The sequence below is a fragment of the Battus philenor genome, unplaced genomic scaffold (assembly GCF_028537555.1).
Source record: "Battus philenor isolate CCGP_79_NKW_IND1 unplaced genomic scaffold, ilBatPhil1.0.hap1 SCAF_9, whole genome shotgun sequence".
In the NCBI taxonomy this organism is placed as follows: Eukaryota; Metazoa; Arthropoda; class Insecta; order Lepidoptera; family Papilionidae; genus Battus; species Battus philenor.
Window position 1 is genome coordinate 6,305,450 of NW_027181759.1, and position 11,810 is coordinate 6,317,259.

Genomic DNA, 11,810 nt, shown 5'->3' on the forward strand with positions numbered 1-11,810 from the left:
TACGCCGTTTTCAATGGAGTAAACAGCTAAACATGTAATACTAATTTAAGACGTCTGGGATGTCAAGAGAGGAAGCAGAAGATGACAGGATCACTTGGTACGTTTCACATACACGTAATAAACGCGAAATTATGGTTGATATTTATGTATATACGAAAACCGATGAAATAACGAAGCGAAAGGAAATTAAATAAAGGAAATAACACGAAATCGTGTAAAAACTTCCGTCAACTTATATCATTTCATTTTTTAAGTACTATCTGAAACAGTTTCCTTATCCGGGTCAAATATTAAAAAGGATGAACGTACTGTTCTTTACTTTACTGGTTAGTATCTCGTTGCAATTATGAAAACAAATCAACATTACGAAAATACAAAATTATTTTTAAAAACTTTGCCCGTGTTACTATTTCTGTGGCACTGCCGGTTGTTAGTCCGGATCAAAAAAAGGGTTAATATGCGTTAACCACTCGTCATGGTAGAAAAAACCTTGGTTGAGAACTCTAAACCGAAGGATACAAGATCGCTTAACTCGCGATGACCTCAGCAAGGATTAAAGGAGAAACGATTTTACTTATGAATTGGAACGAATACGCAGAGTTCGACTGCTTTGTCAATTATTATAATGATAAGTATATTTTGCACCTCAATAACAGTGTTGCCTGTCACAGAAGTCAAAGCGGCAATTACACAGCGTATACAAACATAGCTACAATATCTTTTAATGAAGAATATATCTATTATCCAAGTATCTTGGTCGCGTATAGTATGAAATCAACTTTTTTTGCCACGCCTAAAAACTCGGAGATAGATCAGAAGAACCCATTACAAGCAATTGTTTGCATGTTGATTATTGAATTCTTTGCAGTGTTATTTCCTACTCTACCATACTAGAATTTATATATAATGAGATTTTTTTTTAGTTTTGGTCTTAGGTATTCAAATGCATTACTATAACTTAATGGGTGTGTAGCTGTTTTTCGTTTATTTGTAAAAAGGATACAATTAAGGTTAAGGTTTTTTTTTTACTTCTTTCGTCGTTTTTTACATCGTAACTTCAGTAGTTTCAGGAGAGTTTTTTCTTCACATAGCACCCACCCACATGAAGAGTGTATGCGTGCCACTTATAATGAAATCAATGTCTGACAGGATTAAGCAGAAATTTAATCATCGTTTCAGTAATGACACGTCCACAGCTTGACCTATGCCTCCCGCAAAGATTTACAAAAGGACCGATTGAAAGCGGCATTTATTCCCGGTAAAATGTAAATCTGAATATACAAGCGGAAGCATATTTGTCTATGACGACTTTAATATGTTACTAATAGATAAAGTGATGAAGTGTTATCTTCAAACATTCGGATATTTTGGTCGAGAAGATATTTCTGGAGTTCCGAACACTGCCAATCTAAGTTGGATTCGGCCAGTGGACTACCATAACATCAATAAAATAAAATTGGGACTGAATTGTTAAACGTCAGCCTCCAAGATTTATGTCAGGGAGTGTGTGTGTGTGTGTGCGCGCGTGTGTATGTGGGTACGTGCGCGTGCGCGCGAAGCCACGGGGGAGCTTTCGATTGGGCTATTACATACTACAATTTTATCGGGTTGGGAGTTCACCGAGCTCTTTGGTTCCCACTTAGCTCCGGCGGAGGCTCCGTGGAATGACTACGCTCATGGGCCTCAAGAATGGACTTCGGTGTGTTTTCTAGTACAGTAATACTATAGCAAATCTAAACGTTTTGTTAAGCATTAACTTTAGAAACGCTTTATGAGCTCTTTCCACATTTAAAAAATGTATCGAAATGTCGGATACATTTATAATAATATCCGATCTCTGGCTATGAGTTACGCGGTAGCAATGATTTGTGTACGGTATCAAGTACGGGCGCGGGGCGGGTGAGGTGTAGGGTGTCAATGCGGCGGCGCGGCGCCCGGTGACTCATCCGGCGGCTGCGTGATCTCCTCGAGACGGTCCACAGATCGCGGACTTATAGACGTGATACGCATTTATTCATGTTTCTTAACTAATTAATTATTCATTGCATGACAAGCTTAATGTTTGTAGTAGTAAAAGAATTTATTATACAAATTCACATGATCGTCGTCGTCGATAAACGGAAATAAATAATTGATTCATAACATGGTAAAAGTTATAAAGAAAATGAGACGCCGATTCCAACAAGTCTTAATAAAAATCTACTTAGAAAGCCTATGTCTAGCAGATGCCTATGTTTTATGTGAACCGACGATATAGAGAAGGCGCACGAGAAGTCGTTTGATACGGGCAAGACCGATCGTCGTGCCAAGAGCTATGTTTGCATTGGGAGCCTATCGGCTTACATGATAATCATGTCATTGGACGGCTTACAGCTGAAATCAATACAGCATCAACAGCTACAAAGGGTTTTAGACGGCAGCGCGCTGAAGACGATTAGCCTGACCAATTTACAATAAACTAACTTGTGGATTACCTACATAGCCTTTGCTCAAGTCGTTACTTGATTTATTCCACCGGATTAGGATGCTAGTCACTCGAAACGTGTCTGGCATTAAAAGGTGTTAAAGAGGACCCAACATTAGCTCAATCGGTTGCAATTATCAGATTACATGTGCTCTAATCATTAACTATTATATTTACGCATACAATGTAACCTGTGATCAAGGATAAATCATAATATTTAGAAAAGAAATAAGTAGTCTGCTAATAATGAAGGCTATTACAACAATTGTTTCTTATGAAATGGATCGTTTATAAATGTGATAAGGCTTTAAGACAATTACGTAATAATTTGTTTCATTGACTAATATTATTTTAACGAGCGCATGATTAAGTTAATATAAGCATTAATGATAGATAATCAATATTTATTGCCTAAAAGTAATAAGTATTTCATTACAATAAAGATAACAATTATAATTTTATAAATTTTGTATTTATGCCTTATTATAATCATAATTAAAAACTTAGCTACGTAATAAATAGAAAATTTCTATAAATTTTATGAATTATCAAATATGCTGCTAAACTCGAGAATGGCTTCATGAATAATAATTAATCTTTTTTATTCACATTTCAGTAAATGCACGGGGAAATTTTTTTACAAAGAAAAGAAGGAAAATAGCAAAAAAAAATATCGTGTACTCTATTACTACCGAGGACCATAAATCATAACAATAAAAAAATATTACATCATTACAGAAGCAGTGTAAAACAGTCTATATTTATAAATAATATATTAAACGCCATTTTTATAAATCTAATATATAAAATTCTCGTGTTCGAACTTGAACTCCTCTGAAACGGCTTGACTGATTTTTACCAAATTTAATATGCGTATTCAGTAGGTCTGAGAATCGGCTACTATCTATTTTCTATACCCCTAAGTGATAAAGGTTGTTCACACTTAAAAAAAATATATATTTTTTTAACGACATTTTTTGATTTTATTTTTTTATGATACAGCATACAAGAATACATACAACCATAAATTTTCACCCCTCTACGATCAACCCTTATTTTTTCATCAATTTTTTTTTGCAAAACAACGTTTGCGGGATCAGCTAGTGTTTATAAAAATGGCGTCTCTGAGACACGCTTATTTTTTCTATTGGATTACGACAGGCCAACATCTTTTGACCGTACTAATTCTTATGCGGCCAGTGTGTATGCGAATATATTTATTAACTTAATCATTACCAACATTTTATTTCACTGCAAGTTGTACATGTCTAATTCTGTTGATGTCTTTAAGAACATCGGACCTGAAGGTCGACAAACCCGTCGGTGCGGTGCCACATTTCCGTAAAGCGTACTCGTTATATTAACTTCCACGTCGTGAGTAAAGATACAAAGAACTTTTGCAATGCTCAGCCTCCTTCATAATAAAAATAACTGTAACGAAATTTACCTAACTGTACGTTACACGAAACTTTTTTTACTTTTTATAATTTTAATAAATAATGCCCGAAAACAAACAGAGATAAACTGTAAATTTGATATAAAAATGGTATTTATAAATGCATAACTTTTCCTTGATAAACGATATATTTCTATTCAAGTGACAAAATAAAACAATGACAAGATTAAAAACCAAATTTTTGAATAAAAATTGCTTTAACAATTTGTTTAAACTTTACATGAGACAGCGTTTTATTCAATACCACTTCTATGATTGAACCGTCTTTAAAGGAATATTTATACAGAGCTGATCTGTTATTAGTCTACAGCTCATTTGTAGCAAAAAACCTATTTTCCAATTTCTTTGTATAAAGTGATAATTCTGAAGCTCTTAGAAAGCGACATGCCAATAACTTCTTGTAGTACCAAGTCTACAGGGCAGATAGTAAAAAAAAATTAATTTAGATATATAGTAATCCGACTTTTCAAAACACATTTTTTTAAGGTTTTCATTATTAAATATAATAAATAATAATAATTTCTAAAACCATGCATCATTCAATATATCCACAATAGAAAAACAACGTCAGTCCAAACAAATCGAAAAAGCTTTCTCCGTCGATTCGACGGTTCCTTAATTTATTTAGCGTAAAACCGACACTGAGAAACTTGTTAATAAATCTGAAATATTTTCTTGAAAATTGTTTTTATACAAAGGAATATAGCGTGTAGTAATATTTTGGTATAATATTACGAAAAATCCTTGATCGACTGGAATTGAAGGTGCGACTTCAATGCCAGACAGAGCGATCTAACGTACATGTAATTGCATTCGTCTGTATCTTAAAATATTGTTATTATTATAGATTAAACAGGGTGATTGGTAATATGTGTAAAACCTTTAAATGGGTGAATGTTAAATAATATAAGAGGGTATCGTAAAGTACTTGAACAAGTACTTAAAATGCGCACATATTCAGGTGACCTGAAAGCTAGTTGATGCATGGGCATTCATTTTACTATAGAAATCGATAATTACGCAGATAACACTACGTGAGTAATCAATTAATTTTTATAACCTTTTCAAAAAAATTGTGATTTAAAAGATGATTGGTTTATAACTATAAATCTTTAAACAGGTGAATGTGTAGCTCATTTGTTAGTAGAAAGCTTTTATACCTATTTTAAATAACCCGGACAGCTCTCTAAAATATTCTACATTAAATATTTTTTTCTATTTGAATGCGACTGGTCTATAACTTCTGGCAATGCAAAGTCTGCAGGTCTAGAGAGTACAGGATAATTAATTTTCATATGAAGTAATTCGAATTTTAAATTGAATTTTTAATCGATTTTTTCACTATATTATCATTACACTATTATCTCTGGAATCATTATTTTATAGATCGGGTGTATGATAATTTAATTGATAGCAAATGAACTTCACATAAACCATCCTGTATGTAAAATATTAAAAAGGTTAAAATACATTACAGTTTTTAAGATTGAGAACTTGAATATAACAATGTATTTCTTAAATATACCGAACGTAATCTGTAAAATGTAAATTATTTGACTCTATATCGACGCTAGAACACGTAAATACGATTATGTTTGTTTACCTTATTTATTTATTTTATCATTTATTTGAAAAGATTCTGTAGAGTAGTACTGAAAATATGCATATATTTACGTAATTATATGAATCGAAACCTAAAACTATGATCTTTATTCAAATAGACATGCTTGTGACACGCACTTTCGAATCGTCTTTTATTTTAACATTATTTTATTAATAAGCTACCACCGGCTAGGAACGCTATTCTGTTAAAAGCCAGCCAAAAACACAGCAGTTACTCTTTTTAAAAAGAAATTTAACCAATTTTTATGTGTACTTTATTACATCGATCATGTAATACTGTGATCAAAAAGTAAGATGAAATTGCCATTTAAAAACCTGGAAGTATAGTCATAGTATAAATGAGTCAACAAACCGAGTTCTACGCATTTCGATCAACCAAAAACTCATGAATCTTACAATAATAAGGTCTAATTAATAATGTACTTTTAATTTTAGATTTAAACGTAAGAGAAAGAGGGGCTTTGGTATATCGAGGAACTTTATTATAAATATATACGTACGTGTATGTTAACTTTTTGTAGGCGAAATTTAGACATTACGAGTTTATTTTCATTTCTTGTATTAGCCATGTGTATGTCACTATTTTTGTGTGTATTGAGTATGCAGTACACGAGTCATCGATTGCTGATGAATTGTTGTAAAAACATTAAAGGAAATTTTTAAAATAATATCAAAATATTTTTCATATAAGTACAGTGTTTTCGGGCCATCTGGTGGAGTGTTGCAATATTGTCAACAGCGCTAGTCTTGATTTTCTCGTTCTATCTGACGCCCTGTCAATGTCATACCGATTTCTTTTTCTACCATATAGGGTCAATATAAATATGGCAACAGGGCTATTGGTTAAGATTTAAAGTTGTAAATGTGAGAATGTAAGATTTAAAATAGTAAAGCTCATTTTTCAGAAAAAAAAAATTTAAAGCTAATTTCTAACGACATGTAAAAAGTGATCACTCTAAAATATATTATTTTGGGAGTACAAAGTCTGTACAGATATATAGTTTAAAATAATTAATTTTATTATGAAGTAATTCGAATTTTTAAAACTCTTTTTCTTACTGTATTTATTACTTTTAAAATCAATGATTTTTGTATATGGTGTACCATACATAAATTGACAACAAATGAGGTTTACATTCACCTCTTTAAAGCTTTTACATCCATTACCAATCAACCTACACGAACAGTTCGGTACTTAAAAACACTATATATTAAAAAAAATTGTGTATCGTTGTTAGTCTTGTGGTCAACATTGATACTATCTTTTTTAACTTACCAACTTAATTCTTATCGTTAAAGAACCGTTTTTTTGCCTGGATTCAAATAGTTGACGTTTTTCACAATAGCACGCTGAGCTGTGCTGCGTGGTACGTTGTAATCTTTTTTTGTAAATTAATCATTACAACCATCGAGGTTGTAATACGTTTTTTGTACATAAAGACTTTAAAATTTATTTTCAAATAAATGATGTGTTATAAAAAAACTACATCGTGAAACATTGTTAACAATAGTTTCATGTAACCATTTTTGATGCCTATATATGTAATATAGGTACGGGTGGTGCTATTCAGAAAATCGTTTATAGATTTATAGAAAGTTGGGCATAATCGTAAACGAAAAAGCTATGCGTCTACGCATAAATATATGTGAGTATGGAGGCGTAGTTAGCGCGGGTGTATATACCAATGAAGCTTGATGCAAGAGAAAGCATTATAATGAATCATAATACAATTAACGCCCACTGTTTCAACCTACTTCTTTAGTGTCTGAACTCTTTCGCAATTACACCACTTACTACACCATCTACTTCCAATTAAAACATATTTTACAATCACGTATATGTTATTCGGAATGTATTATTTATTTAATTTTTTCTTCGTAAAAGGGGACTATTAGGACAACATCCACCACTTTGCCAATTCCATGTCCGGAAGCAAAAGAATGATGATTGGTCAGGGACAAACTAAAATCTCGCGCAAAACAGTCAACGCCAATCATCAACTCAAGAAACCCGACATATTCGTCATTATTTAAACCACAAACCGGCTACAAGAGCCCAGAGGAGCTACATGGCCTTAAAAATTTCAGAAAGGTCGGAGGAGGTAACCCATCGCTTAACAATTTCTCATGAAAACTATATGGATGCATCTGTGGAAGTCTCAAGACCTAGGGATCTTGCTGAGGCAATGAGGGCTATGACGCGAGAAGAAATAAATTTAAAAAAATTATATTCGAGAATTTACGGAATACAATTTAATACTATACTTCCACATCTAAAATTTAAGGTTACATTAGTCATAGCCTAGTATACGTTGTTTTTTCGTTGCAGCGCAACTTTTTCAATATACATATTTCGTTCTATGAAACCTTCAAGTAATTGTATGTTATTATATGTGCATTATCGTGAACATACCACATTGCGTAAGGATTTAAAGCCAGTGTTTGAAAGAAACAACATGTCCTTGTTTTCATAAACATAAAATGAACATATCCTGTTATAATCCCTGTAAAACCTTGAATTATAACATCACTACGTATTTCTTTTTATTAAAGTGTAAGCATCGGTAAATCTAGTATGAAGATACCGAAATTTATTTTTAACTTTTCAACAAGTTTTCGTAAATAGTATGTATAAACATTTCGGATATATATATTTGTATCTGGCCAGTTTATATGACGTTAAAAATTAAAAAAAATAGCCAAGATGTAAAAAAAAGAACCAAGTACTAGGATTTGGTTTTAAGCTATTTCTCTGTCGTTTTCTTTCCATAGTGCTAGTTTTCCTTTTCCAAAGTACATTGCACCTTACAAAGAAATTTAACATAGTTTAAAATTTTATTTCAAAAAAGGATAAAATTGTATCATTTATGAACCTATGGTATTGTCAGCAAGAGTGGCACAAATTTTGACATTAAAGATACTCCTTACTCTGATCGCAGTTCTGGTCAAAATTTACACCATTTTTGAAAGAGAGAAAAAGTGGTTAGAACCAAGCTGAATTGCATTTAAACTAAATTAAAAGTTGACTACAAGACAATTTTGGACCATTTAAAAAAAAATTGGGCATACAAAGATTTGATATTTGGATAGTGCTTAGTTTATTTTTTGGTTACTGTATTAAGGCATTGGTTTGATTTTGAACACAATATAAACTGGTGCCTTCTTTTGTAGATCATCACTTATTGATTGCTTGCAAACTACAAATGAAAAAATTATAATAAAATTATATCTAAACTACACATAAGTTGTTGATGAACAAGTAGGCGGTAAATTATTGATGGTAAATGATCCACTGCACTGCCATTTCTGACAAGGAAATCCTACATGGGATACCCTTTAACTGCAAAGGTATGTTATGAAAACTGCTACTTACAACTTTTTTAAAGACAATCTGCTAATTACCTACAAATATTTAAAGCACAATTTTATTAAAAATTACTTTCATATTTTTATAAATTTACATTTTAAATAACATATATATACCTATAATTCATTGTATTTTTGAATCATTAAGACTATATATTCACTATATTTCAATTAAACCTAAACCAGTTCATATACAAGAACATACTTAAATGATCATTATAACTCATCAAAGACTATTGATTAATTATACATTTTAAGGAGTGCATGCACTATCTATAAAACGATACAAATATGTTGAATCACTTGATTCATTTTGGAACTTAATTTTTTCATTGTAACATTAAATTATAAAAAATTTAATAATTTATTGTGCTTTACTAAAATGGCTAACACTTTGTGCACATTGTATTTTTATGATAACCATGACTCAAGCTTTTTAGAGCAATAATTATAAAAGCCTTTCAAGAATTAAAAAAAATACTAATTTTATATTATCAGACAAAGATTCTAAAAATGAATATTAAAAACATTGGATATTTATTATAATAATAAGATTAGTTGATAACTTAAAATTTAACATAAGATCATAAAAATATGGAAAAACTAAAACCTATCTTTGTTGATTATAACTGATTTACTGTATTGAAATGTAGTTGAATCATATAAAAAAATGTTAAGGCAAATTTCCCAAACTGCATGTCAAAAGATTATTGATAAAAAATGTCTAATATTTCAAGAGAGGTCCTTCTAAATAACTTTTAGATTTTCTGACTTGCATGTCTGTTACCCTTAATTGCAGCAAAAATAATAGAAATATTGAAAACAATACATCTGAACTGGATAAATAATTAATAATATTCATGTTTATTATACTTATTTATGAAATTTACCTAAATAAATTGTATAAGATCTTTATACTTTACCTATGATAAAAAGTGTGCTTCCCATCAGACATAATCCGAGTCGCACGCATACTCCCCTGTTCAGACTACTGGTCACACGCCGTGAAAAGTAGCTGATGGGGCAGTTCCACCTTTGATCATTGGGTTGTTGCTCATAAGTCACTGTTGTGGGCTGATAAACTGCACTTGTCGGCATCGTAGCAGCTCTTTACAATAGTCAACAACAATGATATTGCTCTTCACTGAAATTTCAATCACTTCACGGAGTAGAACATTAACAAAGGTTTTTCAATAATTATTTTTACAAGTATTTCTATCAATAATAAAACACAAGAAACGTCCGAATGCAACTCGAAACAATATAAATGTTTCCCGACCGAGATGGCTGACTAACATAAATCGTAGCCCGTTTGGTAGTCGTCTGTGTTGAAAAACAAAAAGATTGAGATTGGTTAGCCACATACCATAGACAATAGACCTGGACAGTAAAAACTAAAAAAATAGTGCAGAGGCAACTTTTCGTAAATGTCTATATCATTTTCTTTTTAGTCATTTTCTTAAAAATGTTATTATTATTTTACATTTAGTTTAATTCCAGAACTGATAACTACGAAATGTAGTTCTAATAGGTTAATTGTAACGAGTGATGAACAACGATGCTTTAACATGGTGACAAAATGTCAGCCTTCATCTAGCGTTTGTGCAATGCTCGTTCTCTTATGTTGATTAATGATACTTACCATAAGACTTACGAGTATGTTTGGACTGATTTCCAGTTATATTATGATATGGCATGTCCATGCATTGATTTTTGTTTTATCTATGACTAGATATGTTTCTCGGTTAACAATGGCAAGTACATCGAAAACTCAGCGACTGAGATAGAGTCAATATCGGCATTTTCCAGTAAACACGACAATAAAAATGCTTACTGGCACACATTTTAACCTACTAGGGGCGTATGAACGTTGCTTCACAAATATCCTCTTCTACTACAAATATTCTTTCAATTCCTTACAAGTGTGAATAAAAAGACAATACATTGTCTGACGAATAAAGTAAACAGAAATCAACTAAATAAGTAAAATTTGCAGTCTCAGTTAACGAAATCTATATTAACAAATTTTTTGTTCTTCTAGCTTCCCTTAGAAAGTCATTAGATTATTTGTCTTTAATTAAGTAGTTCAATGTACTACATGTATAATAATCATTGTACTTAAGGCTTAGCCCAACCAAGTCATTCGTTAACAGCTCTTATCTTACTTTGTAGAGATAATTTGTTATATATTTAATTTTCAGTGGCAATTAAAGCAAGGCCTAGGATCTTCAAAATATTTCAACGTTAATAATTTTCGTTGATGTTAATATTTATTGTAGTTAAAGTAAAGAGCAGAATTTGCACACAAACATTAATCCCTAAGACTTTGACAGTTAACATGTGATTGTACAATTGTCAAACTTTGGACTGCAAGATACCATGTAGTTCTTTACAAGTTTTAGATTGTGTGTAAGTCCATAAATGGCTTATTAATTGTTATTTTACAAAAGTTTATAATAATTACACATAATCAACAAAATCATTTAGATCCTTTTATAGATTTTTTATTGAAATAAAACAAATGTTTACATATTGTGCAAAAATATCTGGGTATATTTTTCCAATACAATTCATTATCATTAGCTAATAAATCATTTCATATCACTAACAGTCATACAATTCAATTTTACGACTATTCTTTAACAGGTAAAAGGCACTCATCCTTGTTTATAAATATTAATTCTTTAATGTCAATTGTTATTTTACACTATAAATACATTCGCAATTCTTATGCATAAACAAAACTTATTATACTCAAATTAAATAATTTAAATGGAATATCCACTTATCTAGTTTTTAGTTTCAGTTATATATACAAAAAACGGTATACTGCATTCAAATTATAAGGCACCTTGAATATGAGCAATTGCTTCGGAGAAATTTTACAAATTTATTTCCTTT

At 31.1% G+C, this 11,810-nt stretch overlaps 1 protein-coding gene across 1 annotated transcript in view; it reads right to left on the bottom strand.

The window, feature by feature from the left end:
• LOC137932161 (uncharacterized) overlaps nt 1-10,242 on the bottom strand; it is a 28,540-nt gene extending 18,298 nt beyond the window's left edge. Inside the window, exon 1 of the mRNA XM_068775747.1 lies at nt 9,833-10,242. Coding sequence (XP_068631848.1) covers nt 9,833-10,007 — 175 coding nt within the window. The 5' untranslated portion in view covers nt 10,008-10,242. The remainder of the gene's footprint in view (nt 1-9,832) is intronic.
• Between the last annotated feature and the right edge of the window lie 1,568 nt (nt 10,243-11,810).